Here is a 23103-nt window from a genome sequence, read left to right on the forward strand (position 1 = left end):
CTTCACACCTGGTCAACATCGATAAGACTCGAGATAACGAGCTCGCTGCTGGCACCGCTATCTCTTATCTCGGAGTCCCCCCAGTCAACCCCTCCAGTCTTTCTTGGCGCCGTTGCACGTCCGGCGAGATCCGGCCGAAGGTTCCCGTCCCGTCCCCTCCAGACCGGAACGTGCGCCTCCCGGGGCGTTTGAGGCGATGTCCCTTACAAAGTCCTCCTTCGTTTCTCCTTGATGCCAGGCGAGTCTCTTCAGCTGAAGGTAGGACCCTGTGCTGAAAAGGTTAAGGGTGCTGGACTCGCATCCGATTGAGTGTGGGTTCGAATCCCGCAATTCTCTCCGATTCCCAGCAGGGACTGTTAGTTACCTGCTCCATTAGCCCCTTAAGCGCATGGGGCAAAGGTGACGGCTTCGGGCGTAACTATTCAGCGCCTCCTGGTGTAGGTTCCCCACCTTCTTCTAACATTAGGTGTTTTAGAATGCTTGTTGTAGCCAACAGACAATTAAATTCAGTCAAAGATATCCAAGCTGAAGAGGTTAAGGCTGCCTTACTCAATACCTTTGTAACGGTGAACTTTATATATTTTATTCAAGCTAACGACAAGTGGCTTTAAGGTACGTTTTGCGCGGTGCGATTATCGCTTTGTTTTTTAATAGGACTGCTTTACTTCGAGCTGCAAAACGCAAGGCTGATCATTCTAACCGTGCGTACGAACGCGCTTACCCAAATATGATGCCAGGTAGGAGGGGCATCCCCTGCTATTAGCTGTGGTGGGCAAAACGTACCTTTACTCAGCACGGGGCAAGATCTCGTCCGAAAGGACATAAGCCCACAGATGCAAAGCTGTTCTTGTCGTCGGAATTTCCATAATCTTAGTCTTTAATATTGCTGAAGCCATTGTGAACGCCACATCTTACGTGGTTAGGTATTTTCAGAACTGCTGCCAACTGTACGTATACCAGAACTGCTACGAAGAGTAGTCTACTTATATAAACTAATTCGTTGAAGGAGTGAAGGTCTGAATGGTCTAGATTAGTGGAAGATCATGATGGTAGGAGACCTATTAGTCCATGACAAGGGCAGGAGGGGTGGTTAAATTCACAAACACACACACACACACAAAAGGACGAATAGATGAATACAAAGCAAACAATTGAGTGAAAAAACGAAGAAACTGTAGATGAAACAGCGAAACGATAAGAGATATATAAACAATCAGTGTATATGTTCTGGCCGCCCCAAACTTCAGTTTCCTCTCTTCTTCCTTCACACTAACAAGAAACGTGTTTTGATAAACGTAGAACGTTCTATGGAAATAATCTCGCCATTAGGATTTGAACCCTTGCATGAGAGACTCTCAAACACAGTTCTCTCTATTCTGATGGTGAGCTGGTGGAGTAATCGGGAATGTGGTCGTCTCGCATTTGGTTTGTTCTGGGTTTGAGTCCCGCACATTTCTCCGGTTCCCATAGTGACTGTTAGTTACTTGCCCCAACAGTCCCCAAAACACATAATAGAGGAAAGGTGACGGGTTCGGCCACAACTACTCAGCCCTTCCCACTTTTACCTTCTCCATTCTGGGAGACCCTAAGATAATTCTATTTCTTTTTTTTTCCCTTACAGACAGCCATGAAGTGTATTTTGTTGTGTTTGGCCCTGGTGGCCTGGCAGGGTAGTCAAGCCTTAAAAGTCATCGAGGCCAAACCTGACCTAGTTATGCAAGGTGAAGACAAGAATGGTAAGTGCCATCGAGAGTCATTTTTTTCGTAGCCTAAAAACCGATATTTTTGTTTCGTAGCCTGATTTTTTTTCGTAATGTAGCCTTTGGTTGGCTACACAAGTGTGGTGCAGGGGAGATAAAGTCTCGTTGGACTTTCTCTTTATTGAAAACAGGCCGTTCTGGCATTTACACAGAGGGGATAGTGTCTCCTCTGGTGAGTCTAAGGGAGAGTGCCTCCCCTAATCTCCTTGGCTGGCGACGCAGTCGCCGGGATTTATATATACGAATATGCCTATCTTGCATATCAGTGTAGGGTTTACCATAAAATATAGGTTTGGGATTTATACAATACTATTTGTGTGTTAGTTGCATTGCAGTGAGTTTAGTAATATTAGTTAATGTGTCATGAAATGGTGTATGGTTTGGAGTTACATATATGTAGCTTGGTAGGCATAAGGAAATGGTTAATGATCTGTCTAGCGACACTATGTACTTGTTGGGCGGTGGCGTGATGTACGTTTGAGTCAGATGTGTATCATTAGATGTGGATATCAATAAGATTGCCAAGGTCAGTGCCTGCTAGATACCTTCTTGTATGCATGTGGATCACGTGCCAGGCATGTCATATAATGGTTAGTAAGGATACAGTAACCTCAAACAGATTTTTTTCGTAGACTCAATCATCTTTTTTATCACCACGTCCCTTCAGTAGATACTCTTTGTCTTCATGTTTCCTTAGTACCTAGCCCTGGCCTCCACACCTGGCCTTAATAGATAGCCGATGGCGTTATATCTTCTGGTAGACGAGAATGATGAGTAGCATCATTTTGTAGCCCCAATGAACTAGTTTTTAGCCTTTATACCACCATGCCCTTTAGTAGATAGTCTTTGTCTTCAGGCCCCTTAGTAACTAGCCCTTGGGTGGACACCCACTTTTAGTAAATAGCCCTTGTCTCAATGATTCCTTTAGTAAGTAGCTTTTGTCTCGATACTTCTCTTAGTAACTAGCCTTTTCCTTCTTGCCCCTTTATCAACTAGCCCTTAGCCAAGTAACTAACCCTTCTCTCCAAAGCCCCCTTCTTTAGTAACTAGCCCTAGTCTACAGGGCCACTAAGTAACTAGCTTTTGCCTTCCCTCCTCCTGGGTGTGTATGAAGATTAGTAAGACATTATCAATGTTGAGTAGATAAATGAAATATGGCGTGTAGTGCTTATTTTGGGCACACATAAGGATTTTTTTCTGGTTACGGTCGTCAGATGATTTTATTCGGCCGAGAGTAGTGTTTCCTAACCTGGGGTGCTAGTATCTCCCGGGCGTGCTGAAATCAAATCTATAGGTGGTAGGAAGCGATGCATACATTTACGTTCCTTTATCCTTCTACAAATGATATATTAGTTAGAGGGTGGTGGACTCCTTAGACCTGACTGCAGGGGGTGCTAGTGTCGGAGAAGGTTGGGAAACGTTCCCCTGGAGCAATGGTTTTTAACCTTTTAACGCAGCGACCCAAAATTCTGTCCAGATTAACCACGGCGACCCAAATCCTCATTATTTTTTTTTCTTTTATTCTAAGGTAATTGTAGATGTTGAAAATATTCCTCACCTCAATTAAATCGTTTGTGTCTTTATAAGGCTGCGTTTGGATGTTGATGATTTAGATATTCTAACACAGTATTATTACTCATAATGATGTTTTTGATAGGAATATTGGGAAAATAATATGTCTACAAATCCTTGACGACCCATTCAAACGGCTTGGTGACCCAACTTAGGGTCGCGACCCAAAGTTTAAGAACCATTACCCTAGAGCAGGGGTTCTCAACCTCTTTCCTTATGTACCCCGTTTTTATGTATTGCTGTTCTTTAGCTTCCTAGAAATCCCATCACTAGTGGATAGAGCCCTAGTGTATCCACTATCACTAGTTTTTTACTTGTTGCACTATTTGTGAACCACGGTGGGCCACAAGGAACCATTGAGCCATAGCTTAAGAACCATTGCCCTCGAGGATGATTTGCGCCGGGAAGGGTCCGTTGTCCTGCCGAGATGTTTTGGAAAATTATTCTTCGGCGTAGAAAGGGGGGGGGGGGATTGTCGCCGTGTCCGTGACTCAGATGCAAAGATTACATTACATTTCGTCTTGTTTGGTTCAACTTCGTGTTGACAGATTTATCTGACAAACTATTTCAATATAGACAGTTTTCACGAATTTTTCTTCGGTTTTCTGTCTATTTAGTGTGCCATTTATTGTCCTAAACGTATTATTATTTTTTTTATTTAGTAAGACTTGGGTTTATTCAAATATGATTATAACTAGCGTGCGCTGGTGGCATGATCGGTAGCGTGTTGGTTTCGCATTCACTTAATTGTGGGTTCGAATCCCGCACTTCTCTTTTATAGCAGTGACTGTTAGTTACCTGCCCCAATAGTCCAATCGTATGACAGGGCAAAGGTGACAGCTTCGGCCGCAGCCACTCAGCGCCTTCTGGCGTAGGCTCCTCACCTTTTTCATAACTAGATTTCCTGTTGTAACTATGACGATCGGAAATGATTAGTTTTGAGAAACTGAGTTTAATTGATGTTCTGGTACATTGTGTGTTTCTTTGTTGTTGAAGAAAGGCACATCATGAGATCTATTGTGATCCGAGGCCGACGGGATTCTGCATCACGTAAATACAATCACAATGATGAAGAACGAAAATAGATGCATTGTGTGACGTCACAGTGTTGACAATGAACGCATTTGATGATAAAAGTAAATCAAAACGACAGGAGATCTCTCGGCTCATAGCAAAATCGGTCATAAGCATTCATTAAGTAGATAAATGATAAAAAATAAACAAATCAATAAATAGATAGAATAAACAAATAAAAAAGATATATAAAAAACAAAGATAGACAAATGATTAAATAGATAACTTGATAGATAGATCAAATAAATTAATGACTAAATGCGTAAATACATAAATGATCAAATGAGAAAACACGAAAACATAGATAAAACTGAATATATAAAACATAGATAAGTAAATAGAAATAGAGGGTATATAACTAAAAAGTAAATAAGTAAATGAATAGGCAATTAAATGGATATGTATATAAATAAAGTAAAGAAGTAAAATAAGACTAATAAATGAACACACAAGCAGCTAATTAAAGAAACTGATAAGAAGAGGTATCCCAGCTTGCATATTCATCCTTTCTGTTTCATTCCGTTTCTTTTATATTCGCTTTTGAGACACCTGCATTGCATACGATGAGAACAATCTCAAATGGCCATGAGCGATTCAATAGGAATTTTCTTTTTTCCTCAGTCGAAAGTAATGCGAAATCACAAGGCCGAAAATGAAACACAATTCCTTTCGGACGAAAGAGTATGTGAAGGTTCTTGAGGCTGGTATGAATTCATTTCTGCATCTCATTAATTAACAAGGTCTTCAATGGAGACACTAGTGCATACATAAACATTTGATCAGTTCAATAGGTGCAGAAAGACCTTTGTGGTATGAAATAGATAGCCATTGTTAGTGTTAAGAAATAATCTTTTCAATAGAAAGAGAGAGAGAGAGAGAGAGAGAGAGAGAGAGAGAGAGAGAGAGAGAGAGAGAGAGAGAGAGAGAGAGAGAGAGAGAGAGAGAGAGAGAGAGAGAGAGAGAGAGAAGAGACGGAAAGTTTCTCGAGAATAGAAACAAACGAATGAATGATAACTGAACAATAGTAAAGTGAAACCTAGTGTCACCCACATACCCACGAGGGGAAGAGAGGAATGCATTTACTCGCTGGATTCAAGTCTGAATGAATTCACGCGGAGATAGAAGGCGTCAGAATGGAGTCCATGCAATTTGCATAAGACTTCCTGCGGTTCACGTTCCCTGCGTTCATGCGCTGGGTGGAATGGGCCCACCAGCCCACAGCAGCCTCCACCGGCCTCCACCAGCCCCCAGCAGCCTCCACCGGCTTCCAGCAGCCTCCACCAGCCCCCTGCAGCCTCTACCAGCCCCCAGCAGCCTCCACCGGCCTCCAGCCTTCACCTGCCAACTCACTCACTCTCCTCATCTCTCTCTCCTACGTCCAACCTTCCTTTCTCATTCCAAGATTTTTTTTTTGAGAGTCTTCAGGTTTTCAGTCGTCATGAAGCCAGCACTCAAACAAGAAATATGACAGAGACGTATTACGACACGTAAGCAGGATGACTTCTCATCAAGTTTGAAGTTACACTTGCAGGCTTTTGATGCGGTCGTGTATTGACTTTGGACTCAGCCAGTTTCATCGGTGTCAGGCTGGTGGGGGGCAGAGAGGAAGGAGGAGGAAGAAGAGGAGGACGAGGGAGAAGGAGGAGAGGAGTAGGGGTGGGAGGAGGAGGAGGAGGAGGAGGAGGAAAGACAGAGAACAACAAAGTTACATGAGAGTGAAACGAAAGAAGACAAGAAGGCAGTTAAGGAGGAGAAAAGGACAATCTACAAAGGCTAGTGAAGGGCTTAGAAGGAGGACGGGGGAAGAGGAGGAGGAGGAGGAGGAGGAGGAGGAGGAGGAGGGGAGGGAGCGGGTAGGAAAGAGGGGTGGAGGGAGAGGGAGGCGGGGAGGGGAGGGAAAAGGGGGGAGGGAGAAAGTTCCGGGGTAGAGGAAGAGGAGGGGGAGGGAAGAGTGGAGGGATAGGGGGGTGGAGAAGGGGGGCGGAGAGTGGAGGGAAGAGGGGAGAAGGAAAGGGGCTGGGGGTAGAGGAGGAGGAGGAGGAGGGGGAGAGGGGCGGGTAGGGAAGAGGGGTGGAGGGAGAGAGGGGGACGGGGAGAGGAAGGAGGTGGAGGGGGAGGGGGAGGGGAGAAGTGTCGGGGGTGGGGGAAGGTTAGGCAGGATTAGGTGTTGAAGGTCAAAAGAATCAACTCGTTTAAACCAAGTGATTAGTGACAAATGATTCTATTCAGCTCAGAAGGGCCTCGTCATAAAAAAAAGAGAGAGAGAGAGAGAGAAAAAAAGTGAACATTGGTGAAAAAAAGAGTAAATACAAGTCGACGGCTTGATAGTACCAGGTGTGACTCTTTGGTTCCTGGAATCCAGTTGGGATCGAGGTCGCGGGCGGGGCGCGTCCTCTACCAGGGGCCTGGAATGGCAATCGGCGGAAGAAAACAACTCTCACAGTAGAGCGACATCAGAGGAAAGGGAGGAGGAGAAGGAGGAGGAAGAGGAAAGAGAGGAAGGGGAAGGAGGGGATGAGAGGGAGGAGTGAGGAGGAAGAGGAGTAAAGGGGGAAGGGGATGAGAGTGAGGAGGGTAGGAAGAGAGTAGTAGTAGTAGTAGTAGTAGTAGTAGTAGTAGTAGTAGTAGTAGTAGTAGTAGTAGTAGTAGTAGTAGTAGTAGTAGTAGTAGTAGTAATAGTAGTAGTAGTAATAGTAGTAGTAGTAGGGGGAGGAGAGGGACCTGGAGAAGAGGTGGAGGAGGGAGAAGGGTGAGGAAGAAGGGGAGGGGGAGGAGGAGAAGGAGGAATGAAAAGAGGAGGTCCAGAAGACAATGAGAGACAGTGAGTGATCCCCGGTCACTTCATTACCCTCTTGTGTGCGTGTGTGTAGCCAGACTCGGAACATAGCCGGACATCACTCGTAAAGAGAATTCTTGATGTCCAGAGTTCCAATAACAGTAGCGCCGAAAGACAATGTTGAGAAAAGGTTTCGGAGGTCAAGGGAGAGAAGAGACGGAGGAGATGGGAAGGGAAGAGAGGGGGAGCGTGTGTTTTTAGGAAGAGAGCGGGTCTTATGATCACTCAGTGGTGTTATTGGCTTATATATTTTATTCTGCCTGAAAGACCAGGGGAGGTCAAAGGGGAAAAGAGGAGGCAAAAGAGAGAGAGATTCCTTAGGAAGCAGGTAATTGTCATTACTTTTTTCATGTTGTCCTTCCCCGAATGCTGTAATTTTGATTTCTTTTTTTCTCTTTTTCCTCCCTAACAGCCGGTCCTGTCATGGTCTGTTACTACGGGTCCTGGGCTGTGTACCGACCTGGCAAGGGTAAATTCGACGTTGAGGACATCCCACCAGCACTGTGTACCCACATCATCTACGGCTTCGCTGGTCTCCGGAACAACCAGATCAAATCTCTGGATCCCTGGAACGACCTCTATGAAAACTACGGCAAAGGTGAGTACTGCTGAAGGAGGGTAGGTCACTGCTTATGGACGTCATCTACGAGAATTAGGTCAAAGGCGAGACCTGATGAAGGAGGGTAGGTCGCCAGTCATGAATGAACCGGAAGGGATAAAAGAAAACGTGTGCTCGCGCTGATGAAGAAGGGTAAGTCATCGGCCATGGATGACACTTAGCACATGTCCCAACCTCTGAGGTTTACGAAATGGGATAATGATCTAGTTAGTTCTTGTATTAATTAATCTTTGGATAAGAAGTAATAGGTTTTCAGTAGTATCTAAAACAAAAGTGTTTTGATGTGATGCGATTGGAGTCGCAGCAACATCGAGAACCAGAATATTTTCATCGGAAGATAACTGACAAACTACTTCTCTACAGTCAGACCTAGAATCTTCTTAGAATAAGTTCCATGTCACTGATTTAATCGGCATGAATTCGTCTGAGAAGGCTGGCTATTTGTCTCAATGGGACGGATAATGAACTTTGAAGAACCATAGCCATAAAGAATGTTATGAAAAAATAAAGGGAAATATATATATATATACATACATTTTTTTTAAACACACACACACGACCCTTTTTTTTTTTCTTCTGCCAGGAGCCTTCGAGCGTTTCAATGCCCTCAAGAAGCAGAACGCCGACCTGAAGACGATCATCGCCATCGGGGGATGGAATGAAGGGTCCTCTAGGTATTCAGAGGTATGTCTTCGGCTCATCTTAGGTTCCTCTCTCTCTTTCTCTCTCTATCTCTCTCTCTCTCTCTCGCACAAGACTTTTCAACCACATTACACTTTTGAATTGAAATCTACTCTTCCTCCTTCTTCTTCCTCACTCACCTCGACCATCCCTCTCGCCCTCAGATGGCCAAAAGCGCCTCTGGAAGGAAGACCTTCGTGGACAGCGTGATGGCGTTCCTCCCGAAATACGGCTTCGATGGTCTGGACATGGATTGGGAGTACCCGACTCAGCGCGGAGGAAAACCAGAGGACAAGGTACGGGTCGCTCACTCCCATCCTCATGATACTAAGTTCCTACCCTAGTGCTGAAGTTCCTACCTCAGTGCTGAAGACGCAGCCTTACTTAAGCCTTTATTATCTAAATACTAAGTTCCTCCTTTAACGTTAAAGAGACAGTTTTTGTTCAATCTCTGGGTCGTTACCATAATACTAAGTTCCTCTCTTAATCTTAAGAACACAGGCTTGGTTAAGCCTTTGTTAACTTAATACTAAGTTCCTCCTTTGACGTTAGAGATACGAACTTTGTTATTAAGTCTCTGATTCGTCACCATAGCACTAAGTTCCTCCTTTATTGTTAAAGGCACGACCTTTGTTGATACTAAGTTCCTCCCTTAATGTTGAATAGAAATAATCTTTGTCAGACTTGTGGTTCATCATCGTAATACTAAGTTCCTCCCTTGATTTTGAAGAGATCTTTTGTTAAGGTGGGGTTCACCATCAAAGTGCCTCCTTTAATGATGAAAACGCAGCTTTTGTGATGGCTCTAGTTCGTTACTATAGCATTCAAGTTCCATCAATGCAAAAGAAATAGCCTTTGTGATGCCAAAGTACTAAGTTTTCCATCAATATCGAAGAAACATCCTTTGTTAGCCCTAAGTTTCGTCATCATGATGCCAAGTGCCTCCCTTTGTTAAGCCTCTGGCTTGTCATGATAATGCAAAGTTATTCCCTTTGTTTAGGTCTGTGTTTCATCATCAGGATACTAAGTTCCTCACTTCCTTCGGCAGGAGAACTTCATCTCCCTCCTTCAGGAGCTTAAGGCCGCCCTGCACACCAAGGGCTACCTCCTGACGGCGGCCGTATCAGCAGGAAAGCTCACGATCGACCCCGCTTACAACGTCCCTGCTATGGCAGAGTACGTGCAAGGTCACACTGTGACATAATAGGTCAACACATTTGTGTTTGTTTTGCCATTTCAGTAGTCGGACACTCGATGACCGAGCCGGTTAGAGCGTCGGTTAGATGTTTGCGGCGGAGGTTGAGGTGACGGCAGTTCGAAACCTGCCGCCAACGAGTTGAACCAAGGGCATGTTTTATTAGAATTTCACTCTACAAAGTCCTCTGGAAGGGGCACCGTCCTAATTTCCTTATATGTGTTCGTAACGTTCAACCGAATCCTCGATAGTCTTTCTTCTGGCTGTCTCCAGGTGATTTTATTTACCCAAGGGGGACTGACCCTCCGTTGTGAAAATGCCCAACAAGAACGTACCATGACGTCGGAAGTCTTTTTGTCGTTTAGTTTGATTCTTGTTTTACGTTTCGGAACATTTTCTCTAAGTACCTCTTCTCAGAAAGGGCTTATTTACATATTCATCTCGGTTCAAAGAAGAAGAAGAAGAAGAAGAAGAAGAAGAAGAAAAAAAAAAAGTAACGACAAGGAAATAGATTTGTTTGTCATACAATTTTACTCCTTTTTAAAGACCTACGACGAAATAGATTTTCGTTTTGAGATTTGCAAAGATGTCATTCTCTCTATTTTTTTTTTCTTCTTGAAATGGGATTCCCTGTTGCTCCCCAGTGCTCAATAAAAACCAAGCACTCGCGCCTTGGACATATTATCACAAAAGACTATTTGCATACTCTCCTTTCCTCTCTTCCTCCCTTTCTTCCCCTTCCTTCATTTCCTCTTCCTACCTCTCTCTTCCTCTCTTTCTTTACCTTACTTCGTTTCCTATCATCCTCCCTCTCTCTTTCTCTCTTTCATCCCCTTCCTTCCTTCCCCCTTTCCCTGTCTCTCCTCTTACTAGCTATTTTCACACATTCTTTTTTTCTTTTTTCTGTCTCCTCCTCTTCCTATCTTCACGCATTCTTTTCCCCTCTTTCTGTCTTTCCCTCTTCCTTTTCCCTCTCTTCATACATTCCACATTTCACCCTCTCGCTGTACGCACCTCTCCAGTCCTCTCTTCAGGTTGGCCTCATCCTCCTCTTTTCCTGACACCGCCACGCTTTCTCCAAACCGACCCCACCAGTGTCAATGTTCTAATTATGGTTATTTTCTTTGACAGAGCTCTTGACATCATCAATGTCATGGCCTACGACATGCACGGTGCCTGGGATCCCTTCGCCCATCACCAGACGCCTCTCTACGCCCATCCCAAGGATGAAGGAAATAACCTTTACTTCAATGTGGTAAGTATTCGCCCTTTTTTGGTGCTATATGGGTGGGTAGGATCATACATACATATATACATACATACACACACACATACACATATGCATACATACATACATACATACATACATATATACATACATACATACACACATACACATATGCATACATACATACATACATACATATACACACATAGGCACACACATGCATACACATATACATACATACATACATACATACATACATACATGCATACATACATACATACATACATACACACATACATTGTGTCCTTATTAACTAACCATTATATTACATGCCTGACACGTGATCAACATGCATACAAGGTGCCCGACAGTCACTGACCTTGGCAATACCTACCCAATCTTGCTGACCTTCACACTTCCTAATCGTAAACATCTAAGTCAGACATGCAAACACATCATGCAAGCGTCCACCGGAAGTCACCAACACAAGTACATAGTGTCGCCAGACTGATGATTAACCATTCCTTTAAATCTACCAAGCTACATACACGTAACTACAATCCATACATCGTGTCAAGGCACATCCATTGATAATATACATCCATTGAAATGCAACAAACACACAAATGATATTGTATAAATCCCAAATTCATTGACCTAACTGACAACCCACACCAAATATGCCAGATAGCCATAATTCACATATATGAATGGTGACTGTGTCGCCATAGAGAAGACTAGGGTAGACACTCTCCCCTAGAAGGAGATAGAGAGGAGACTAGGGAAGACACTTTCCCTTAGACTCACCAGAGGAGACACTGTCCCATTGGGGGATTACATCTCCTATCTGTATATACCAGAAACGCCTGTTTCAATAAATACAAAGTCTAACTATGCTTTATCTCCTCTGGACCCCACTTGTGTAACCAACCAAAGGTTACATAACTGGTGCGACTACCTTTGCAGGTCCACGACTAACCACGCCTACAAGGTCTGCCCTTTTCTCTTTTTCTTCCATGTCCCTTCTTTCTTCTTGTTATTTGTTCTCTTTTGCTTTTTATTCATTTCTCTCGTGGCTTCTTTCTTGCCCAACACCAGTCCATCCCAATAGCGTCGCAAAAGAAAAGCCATACTCACAACCCTCTGGCGTGGAAACAAATGATGCAATCTCCCTTCAAATTGCAGTCAGCCTTCGGAGGCATTCTTCTCTCGCATCCGCTTAGTTGTGGGTTTGAATCCCATACTCCTCCCCTATTTCTAGCAGTGACTGTTACCTCTCCCGGCAGTGCCCATTAGGGCAAAAAGGACGGCTTTGGCATTAGCTATGCGCCTCCTGGTGTAGGCACCTTACCTTCTTCTTCTTCTTCTACTTTCTCATGCAGCACACACATTTACAAAAACTCTAATCTTCGAGAAAATATCTAATTCTTCAGTTCACTCAATTTGTAGACTAACAGATCGACAACCTTGTCTTCAACCGAGGCCTGACACTCCCCTTACACAAGAACACAACCATCGATCTCCTCCTCCTCTCCTATAGGAACCCCCCCCCGCTTCATCTCGTTCTCCTCCCTTACAGAACACCAGAACGCAACCATCAATCTCCTCTTTCTCTACTACAGGAAAAAAAGTAACCCCAGCTCCGTTCTCCCTCACAGAAGAACATTATCTTTGATCTCTTCTTTCTCCTTACAGATTAAAGAACAACTTACAGAAGACCATCTTTGATCTCCTCTTCCTCCCACAGGGGATGAAATAACCCATGTTTGTTCTCCTAACTTACAAAACACCATCTTTGATTTTCTCTCTTTATCCTACGGGAGGTAGAATAACCCACGTCTGTTCTCCTCCCTCCCTCTCACAAGAGATAATAATTCACGTTTGTCCTTCTTTCTCCTTTCTCACAGGACTTCGCCATCAACTACTGGCTGGACCTGGGAGCCCCGCCGAACAAGATCGCAATGGGCATGGGTCTCTATGGCAGGTGCTTCACCCTCCAGAGAGCCGAGAATCACGATGTCTACGACCCGGCCCCTCAGGCGGGAATGGCTGGACCTTACACCAGAGAGCCTGGGTTCATGGGCTACAACGAGGTGAGTCCCTCAAGGTTCACACTTGGAGCCCTAATTCGCAGAAAAAAAAAAAGGGGGAGGAAAATGAGATGACGACGGGGAAGAGGAGGATGAGGAAGTGGAGGACGAAGAGAATGAGGAGGAGGAGGAGGGAGAAGCAGAAGATGAGGAGAAAGACGAGGAGGAAAGGAAAAACGGCGACGAGGAAGGAGAGTAGAAGGAGAAGGATGGGGAAGTAGAGGAAGAGGAAATGGATGAAGAGGAGAAGGAAGAGGAGGTAGAAGAAGTGGAGGAATAGGACAGGTACGGGTGTCTTGTTAATCTTCGTCTTTTGCCTCTTGGGAGGTAAGAAGCATATTGGCGAGAGGTTCCTCTTCCTCCTTTGATTTTTTTTTGTCTGCTTGTATTTTTTTTCTGGGGGGGAGGAGGAGGGGGGCGGGGAAAGAAGGAAGGGAAAGGAAGGGAGAAGGAAGGGGTAAGGGAGAAGGAAAGGTGGTGAGGGTGAAACATGGAACAGGGAAGGGGTATGAGAAGAGGAAAGGGGTAGGGGAGGGAGCAGGGAGAGGAAAGGTGAAGAAGGAAAAGAGGGAGAGGGGGAGAGAGGGAGGAGCAGGGAGAATGGGAGAAGAAGAAGGAAGAAGTGGAGGAGGAAAGGAAGGAGGGAGTGAGGGAGGGAGGTGGGGGCACTGACGGGCGGAGAGTACCTCAGGGGCCCTCGCTGGGGCGTTTGAAAATGTAAAAAAATAAGTAAATATATAAATGAATAAATAGAATAAACAAATATAACTAAATAAGTAAACGGCCCTCACCCCCAGATTGACGCTGGACAGTCGTGGAAACCCAAAAGTGACCCATTTCTTTGCCTTTACCCTAAAGGCTTCTGGTATGTTTGGGTGAAAACAAGCAAGAAGGGGAATACACAGCTCGACTTACCCCCAAGACTCTCCACCGAGCGCGGGTGGGCTGTCCACAAGACACCGTGACGAGGCTACAACTAACAAACTGCCACTCCTCTCGCATGTTTTGTTTTCAGTCTCGTTCTTCTCCTCCAGATCTGTGAGAAGCAGATGCAGGGCGGCTGGACCATCGTGGATGATCCCGATATGATGGCTCCTTACACCTACAAGGACCGCCAGTGGTGCGGTTATGAACACATCGAGTCCATCACCACCAAGGTAACGAAGCTCTATCAGACCAAGAGGTTCCTCTGGACCGGACCGGCGTTTCTCCACCTTTTCCAACCTCAGCACCCACCACTAGTCATGTTTAGACACCCCACCACCCTAGCACCTAATCACAGAGACTTGATATGCTACATGGCTAGAGGGAGCAGTGTTTTTCATCACGTCCTGAATTTGATTTCATCGCTCCCAGGCTGTTAGCCAACACGGAATTCTTTCAGTCACAGATTTTCTTAGTACCACTCAGAGATTCTGCAGCTCCCTCTTTGATCTTTAGCACCAGCCTAACGTGATCATGATTACTGAATATGTCTGAGACATTGTCGGTAAATAGGTACTGTCCAAAGGCCGCGTCAGACCCTCGGATAAAGCGAACTTTCGCTTCTTTTAGGCAGAGTACGCTGCTGCTAAGAATCTGTTGGGCGGCATGGTGTGGTCCATTGAGACTGACGACTTCCACAACACGTGCGGCAACGGCGAGTTCATCCTCATCAAGACCATCTTCTCGACCCTCCTTGGAGGAGGACCCCTGCCCACCCCCCGGCCGACCACCCCGCCGACCACCACGCCTTATGACCCCAGCGCTCCGGTAAGGCGAACTCCTAGTACTCACGATCCTCACGGGAAGTAAATCTCTTTCAGGAGGCAAGCGGAGTCATTCTAAGAGACGCTCATATGAGAGAGAGAGAGAGAGAGAGAGAGAGAGAGAGAGAGAGAGAGAGAGAGAGAGAGAGAGAGAGAGAGAGAGAGAGAGAGAGAGAGAGAGAGAGAGAGAGAGAGAGAGAGAGAGAGAGAGAGAGAGAGAGAGAGAGAGAGAGAGAGAGAGAGAGAGAGAGAGAGAGAGAGAGAGAGAGAGAGAGAGAGAGAGAGAGAGAGAGAGAGAGAGAGAGAGAGAGAGAGAGAGAGAGAGAGAGAGAGAGAGAGAGAGAGAGAGAGAGAGAGAGAGAGAGAGAGGGGGAGAGGAAAGGGGAGTTCAGAGTTGATTTTAGTCCAATCTCATGAATTAGTATTTTACATTTACAACGTGAAGATCTTTTCCTGTTTAATGTTTTGATTCTAATGGGAACTAGACAAGTCAAAGGGGGAAGAGTTTAAGCTGCCTACCCTTGACTTTACTGTTTCTATGAATAAGAGATGACTTTGAATTATACTACATATTTCAATACATACACTCATACACAAATACAAATATTTACAATGAACTCACGTGCACACATACATACGTAGATATATACAAACATACATACATATATACACGCATACATACATACATACATACATACATACATACATACATACATACATACATACATACATACATACATACATACATATATATATATATATATATATATGTATATATATATATATATATATATATATATATACATATACAAATATATATACTTAAATATACACATACAAACATACATGCTAATAAAAATACTGGTGATTTGTGATTAATCATACAAGAGTGACCACTGATTTACTCCTACACATGCATTCATACATACATACACACATATATACATGCATACATATGTATATACATACATAGATTTACACATGTATACAAAAATTAATACATATGTGCATGAATACATGCATTCATGCGAAGTGGTAAGCCTCTCAACCCAGATGGTAAACCTGACGGTCACAAGCCCAGTACGTGATTCACATCCATAACGAATCACATGCGCCCATATATAGAGGCATCACACACACACACACACACACACACACACACACACACACACACACACACACACACACACACACACACACACACACACACACACACACACACACACACACACACACACACACACACACACACACACACACACACACACACACACACACATACACACGTCAGATAGTCTGTGACGTCATCATTCCTAAAGCTCTTTTCCCTGGGCGTGAAACGACTATGCATATATATTTTTTGTGTCTTAAAGATTTTTTTTTTTCTCTCCATCTTAGACCACCCCAAGTACTACGACTCCCACGACCACCACAATGAAACCTCCCGAACCTAACAAGGTCTGCAAAACTGTCGGGTACAACTCTGACCCTGACGACTGCACCATTTTCTACGAATGCTCAGTCGTGAGTATTCCTTTAGCAATTATATATGTGTATATACTTTACTAGTACTAAGGATGTAAGTACACGAAAACGCTCTGCTTCGTTAGTTTATCTTTCCTGGTCGTTACTCCTGCATTTGTGAATATACGCTTCTAGGGTTTTCGTTACGTATGTATGTATGTATTGTATGTATATACATACATACACACACATGTATATATATATATGTATATATATATATACAAATACATATATATACTGTATATATGACTGTATGTATATGTATGTAATTCCTGTTTTCTCTCCTTCAGGGTGCCAACGGAGAATGGATAGTGTATGCTTTCCACTGCCCACCCGGAACCGCCTTCGTTCCAGAAATGGTAATCTGCGACTTCGAAGAGAACCACCCTGAACTCTGCAAGTAAAGAGATCTTCTCCTCGAAGATTCTCCTCCTTTTCTTCGGCTGAAAAAGCTTATCTCCCGAACTCTCCTCCTCCTCCTCCTCCTCCTCATTATGTCTTCCTTCTTGTCCCCTCCTTACCTTCTGGGGATCCTCCCCCTCGTAGCTCCTTAGCTATCCACGTCTTCCTTCTTTCCAGCTCCCCCCCCCCTCCCCCAGAAGCAAATCTTCAGTTCTCCTTCTTTACCCTGTCCGTTCTTAGAAACCCGAGACCACCTTCGGTCAACGGACCCTTAGATCTCACGACCCGCTCTCATTCTTTTTTACTCTGGACCCCCAGTGAGACAAGTGTCCACTTTTCAAGAGGAAGAGTCCATATTTCAAAGGAGGAAATTGGCTTACCAGAGGAAAACAGACCATTTCATCAATGGAATCATGTTCTGATCCGGAGCAAGGGACCCAACAGACGAACACCGGTCTGTTATGAATGAAGAGAAACCAATTAAGAGACAAGACCAACAAGAGAAACTAATTTGAATTTCTTTTTTGACTAGAATTGCTTTTTCGATTTTTGTCTCTATTTTCTGGTTGGGCGTGAATAAATTGAACACCAAAACATAATAATTTTTCATTTTATCCTTCACTTTGGTTAGGTGTACTCAAAACATGCTCACACATTCGCAGCATGAATGGAAACATAATAGAAGCATAATTCAAAATTACATTACTTCCTTCCACCGGCAGCCAGGGAGATGTGATTTAAATGATTTAAATAGCATAGGTACTGTATAGATGGCGATTTCTAGTTGCCGGTTGACTTTCAGTAACTAGTTACTGTAAAGAATAATGCTAGAATATGCATAATTATATAGTGAAGAGCATTGAATACATGGCTGGATACAGCTCAAGGAAAAAAAAAAGAGAGAAAGAAATACTGACCACAATACTGAAGTTCACATAAGAAAGACGGAAAGCAAGTGAGGATCTTACGCCAGGAGGCGCTGAGTAGCTACGGCCGAAGCCGTCACCTTTGTCTTGTATGTTGTGGGACTGTTGAGACAGGAAACTGACAGTCACAGTCAGCGCTGGGAATCGGAGAGGAGTTCGGGATTCGAACCCAAAACTAAGCGAATGCGAGACCAACACGCTGGTGAAGATACTAATGATAAGAACATAAGAATGAAGGAGACTGCAAGAGACCATAAGGCCTATACAATGCAGTTCCGTGTGCCTTACCACCTGTCATCTCTATCCATAAAGTTATCTCATCTTGTGTTAAAACAAGCAAATGTTTCAGCGCTCACGACATACCTACCAATTTTTATTCCATTCGCTAACGACGCTGTTGGCACGCCACTTCTTGTTTATTTCCATCTCAAAATCTAAAATTGTCCCGTAGTGATAGTGAGGGTTAAAACAAAAGCGAATGATGGACGAAAAATTGAGTAACAGGTTACATAAGAACATAAGAATGAAGGAGACTGCAAGAAACCATAAGGCCTACCCTAGGCAGTTCCGTAGTGCAAACTCAAAAAGCACCCAGGTGAGTATATGTAGATTAACTTTCTCCCTCATTTTCACCTAGAAAAGTTAATAAGACCTTACAAAAAAAAAAAAAAAAAAATCATTGTGGCTCTAATCTCATGGAACCTGATTGAATCTTTTTTTTTTTTTTATCGTGAGCTAAAACTCAGACATATTGATTTCATTGAATCGTACGACATCTTTTATATGAAAACAGTTATTTTTTCCCGGTGGGGTGTGAAGCGTATGGTGAAGAGTGGGGGTTAAGAAGTGTGGGGTGTGGGGTTTGGGGGGGGGGGGTTTGGGGTGTGTGGGGTGTGTGGGGTAAGGAGTTTGGGGTGAGGAATATGGAGTAAGAAGTATGGGGTGTGGGGGTATGGAGTGTCTGGGGTGTATGGGGTGAGGAGTTTCGGGTGAGGAATATGGAGAAAGAAGTGAAGCAGGATGCATACGATAGTTTGTGGGTTGAGTTAACCCAAACAAATGGACAAAAAATGAATATAGGTGTAATATATAGGCCAAAGACATTATCATTAGCAGACGACAAACTGTTATTTCAAGAACTGTCTAGTTTCTGCAACCGGGATTTATTGATAATGGGTGATTTCAATTTTACTGACATTGATTGGATGACCCTTGAATATGGCCATATAGGTAGTCGCTTGATTGATTTTCTTGGTGACAATTACTTAATTCAGCATGTAAAAGAGCCCACAAGATATTGAAACTTACTCGATCTATTGATCCCTAGCCGCGAAAGCATGGTAACTGATGTAGAAGTCGGTGAATCTGTTGCAAATAGCGATCACATCTTAGTTAGATTCAAACTCCTAATTTTTTTTAGAATAGATACTTGTATTTCTAAAATACCCGATTTCAGTAAAGCTCAGTTTATAGGACTATGTCAGGAGCTTAAGCTTACAGATTGGGAGGCAAAATTAAAGGAAAGACCTGTAGATCAAATGTGGGAAATATTTCAAAATACGCTCACTAAGATGATTCAAACTTACATTCCTTTTAAGGACAGACGTCCCCCAAATCAGTCTCGCTCAAAGTGGCTCGACAAAGAAACTGAAAAAAGTATTGCTAAAAAGAGACAGGCTTATAAGAAATATAAGTGCTCGGGTGCATCAAATGACTATGAAAGTTATGTATCAATACAGAGAGATTTAAAAAAGACAATAAGAAAAAGAAAACGACAATACGAAATGAACATCGCTGATAAATCCAAAGAGAATCCCAAAGAATTCTATAGTTACATTAGAGATAAAAAGGTTGTTAGGAATCACATTGGTCCACTATTATCTGCTGACGGTCAACTTGAATATTCAAATGAAGGAATGTGTGACATTTCAAAAAATTATTTTAGCTCAGTATTCGTAAACGAAACACCTCAAAGTGAATTCCAAACTAAAACCTGTGAAAAGTCTAGGGTAAACTTACTCACTACGGTAAATATAACAAAAGAAAAAATTAAAAGGTGTATAGATAAACTCAAAGTTAATAAAACACCAGGGCCTAACGGTTGGCATCCAAGAATCTTAAAGGAAATGAAAAATGAGATTGTTGTTCCATTAGAAATTATTTTCAAGAAATCCATCATATCCGGAGATGTCCCAAGAGAATGGAAGCTAGCTAACGTTACTCCCATATTCAAAAAAGGTGACAAAAAGAAACCAAATAACTATAGGCCTATAAGTTTGACTTCAATCGTAGGAAAAATAATGGAAACTATCATCAGAGATGCTATCGAACATCATTTAGAAAGTAACCGTTTGATAAATGATAGCCAGCATGGTTTCAGACGAAAACGTTCTTGCGTGACTAACTTACTCGAATTCTACAACACAGTTATCTCGGATTATGACAAAAGAAGCAATATAGATTTAACATATCTAGACTTTGCAAAAGCTTTTGATACCGTCCCACACGAAAGACTATTTACTAAATTAGCTTTACAAGGAATAAGTGGTAGCCTATTAAGTTGGACTAGTAATTGGTTGAATGGTCGAAAACAGAGTTGTTTTAAATGGAAAAACTTCTGGATGGAAAAATGTTACAAGTGGAGTCCCTCAGGGTTCCGTTGTTGGGCCACTTCTATTCATAGTATATATAAATGATATAGACCATGGACTAAAATCTACTGTTTCCAAATTTGCTGACGATACAAAACTGTGCGGAATGGCAAGTGATCACTTAAACCAATTAGATATTCAAGAAGATTTAGATAACTTACAGCAATGGTCTAAAAAGTGGCTAATGAAATTTAACACGAGTAAATGCAAGGTAATGCACATAGGTAAAAACAACAGTAAGTACGATTACAAGTTATTTGGAAATTCGTTAACAAAAGTGGATAGTGAAAAAGATCTCGGCGTAATTATCAGTAACGACCTCGAATCATCCAAGCAGTGTATTTCAGCCTCTGAGAAAGCAAATAAGATTCTAGGACTGATTGCGCGATCTTTTGATTTCAAAAGTCCATCACTCATTAACAAACTATATAAATCGTTAGTTCGTCCACATTTGGAATATGCTGTTTCCGTATGGTCATCGAATCTCATTAAGGACGTTGACAGACTGGAAAAAGTACAACGGCGAGCCACAAAACTGATTCCAAATATCAAAAATAAATCATACGAAAATCGACTAAAACATATGAATCTGTTTTCCCTAAAAAAGCGTAGACTCAGAGGTGACTTGATACAGGTCTTTAAGATTCTATAGGGAATTGACAACATCAAAAGTGACAAAATTTTCACATTGAATGAGAATCAGACAAGAAACAATGGTCTTAAACTATCCGGAAATAGATTCAATTTGGAAGTAGGTAGAAACAACTTTGCCAACAGTGTAGTTAATGAATGGAATAAACTTCCTGCACAGGTAGTGCAATGTAGTTCAGTTCGAAGCTTTAAGACTCATTTAGATAAGCACCTAAGCAAGATGCTGTAATGATTATAATCTATTTTATATTATTTGTTTTTGTTTTGTTATCATTTGTCTGTTTGATTTTCATTTATTATTAGTTATGTGTCAATTTATTATTATTTACTGTTTACCTGTTTGTTTGTTATTCAACTATTCCTAAGCATTTATGTATTTTGTTTGTTACATGCATTATTATATATATATTTTATCATTATTTTATTACTATCATGATTTTTTTCGCATCCGACCTAGATATGGACCAAAAGGTCTCCTGTCGGCATGCTCCGCCTTTGTAATCCTTTGTATGGGGAGTGGATGTATGAGGTGTGAGGGTATGGGGTGTAGGGGTATGGGGTGGGGGGTATGGGGTGTGAGGGTATGGGGTGTGGGAGTATGGGGTGGGGGGTATGGGGTGAGGAGTTTGGGGTGAGGAATATGGAGAAAGAAGTATGGGGTGTGGATGTATGAGGTGTGGTGGTATGGGGTGTGGGGGTATGGAGTGTGGGGGTATGGGGTGTGGGGGTATGGGGTGAGGGTTTTGGGGTGAGGAATATGGAGAAAGAAGTATGGGGTGTGGATGTATGAGGTGTGGGGGTATGGGGTGTAGATGTATGGGGTGTGGGAGTATGGCGTGTGGGAGTATAGGGTGTGGGGGTATGGGGTGTGGGGGTATGTGGTGTTGGGGTATGGGGTTAATGGGGTGTGGGGTTAATGGGGTGAAGAGTTTGGGGTGAGGAATATGGAGTAAGAAGTGTGGGGTGAGGGGGTATGGGGTGTGTGGGGTGTATGAGGTGAGGAGTTTGGGGTGAGGAATCTAGAGAAAGAAGTGTGGATGTATGAGGTGTGGGGGTATGGGGTGTAGGGGTATGGGGTGTGGGAGTATGTGGTGTGGGGGTATCGGGTGTGGGGGTATGGGGTGTGGGGGTAATGGGGTGAGCAGTTTGGGGTGAGGAGTTTGGGGGTGAGGAATATGGAGAAAGAAGTGCGGGGTGTGGGGGCATGGGGTGTGGGGGTATGGGGTGTGGGGGTATGGGGTGTCACTCTCTGTCTGTCTGTCTTTCTCTCTCTTTCTCTCTCTCTGTCTCTGTCTCTCTCTCTCTCTCTTTCTCTCTCTCTGTAATGGGGGTTTCTAACCCGTCAAAGCCGTCATATTCTGATCTCTTGAAGCCCTGACGTCATATTTTGATCTCCTGAAGTCCTAACGTCATATTTTGATCTCCTGAAGTCCTGACGTCATATTTTGATTTCTTGAAGTCCTGACGTTATACTTTGATCTCATGAAGTCATAAATTCATAAAGGCCTGATGTCATTCTTTGATCTCTTGAAGTCCTGACGTCATGTGTTGATCTCCTGAAGTTCTGACGTCATAGTTTGATCTCCTGAAGTCCTGACGTCATATTTTGATCTGAAGTCCTGACGTTATACTTTGATCTCATGAAGTCATAAATTCATAAGGTCCTGACGTCATATTTTGATCTCTTGAAGTCCTGACGTCATACGTTGATCTCCTGAAGTCCTGACGTCATACTTTGATCTGAAGTCCTGACGTCATACTTTGATCTCCTGAAGTTCTCAAGTCCTAAAACCCTGAAGTCATACTTTGATCTCTTGAAGTCCTGACGTCATACTTTGATCTCCTGAAGTCCTGAAGTCCTAAAGTCCTGACGTCATACCTTGATCTCGTGATGGGAAGTCCTGAAGTCCTATAGCCCAGAACTTTCGAGGTCCTGAAATTCTGAAGCCAGCAAGTCCTGAAGTTCTAGGTAAATTCGGCCAAGTCTTCTCGTTTGCGTTTTTTCTCTTCTGTCTTATTATTCAACCTTATATAGAAAACCACTCATTCAGGTAGTTATCTTCACTTTTTTTAGCAACCATCCCGACAAAGTCAAGAAGAGTGTTGCCTCCGGCCTTTTCTTGAGAGGTTTTAGGATTTGCAGTCC

The 23103-nt window shown here is 43.2% G+C and overlaps 1 protein-coding gene across 1 annotated transcript in view; it reads left to right on the top strand.

Annotated features, from left to right (window-relative positions):
* The first annotated feature begins 216 nt into the window (after positions 1–216).
* The window catches only part of LOC143025922 (putative chitinase 10), a 63598-nt gene continuing 40711 nt past the window's right edge, over positions 217–23103 (top strand). Inside the window, exons 1-13 of the mRNA XM_076185904.1 lie at positions 217–258; positions 1622–1736; positions 7655–7840; positions 8445–8545; positions 8707–8838; positions 9591–9718; positions 10869–10992; positions 12873–13058; positions 14090–14212; positions 14610–14807; positions 16202–16327; positions 16618–16727; positions 17361–17488. Coding sequence (XP_076042019.1) covers positions 232–258; positions 1622–1736; positions 7655–7840; positions 8445–8545; positions 8707–8838; positions 9591–9718; positions 10869–10992; positions 12873–13058; positions 14090–14212; positions 14610–14807; positions 16202–16327; positions 16618–16727; positions 17361–17488 — 1684 coding nt within the window. The 5' untranslated portion in view covers positions 217–231. The remainder of the gene's footprint in view (positions 259–1621; positions 1737–7654; positions 7841–8444; positions 8546–8706; positions 8839–9590; positions 9719–10868; positions 10993–12872; positions 13059–14089; positions 14213–14609; positions 14808–16201; positions 16328–16617; positions 16728–17360; positions 17489–23103) is intronic.

This window comes from Oratosquilla oratoria, chromosome 6 (genome assembly GCF_046742065.1).
Source record: "Oratosquilla oratoria isolate Oo_2021 chromosome 6, ASM4674206v1, whole genome shotgun sequence".
Lineage (NCBI taxonomy): Eukaryota > Metazoa > Arthropoda > Malacostraca > Stomatopoda > Squillidae > Oratosquilla > Oratosquilla oratoria.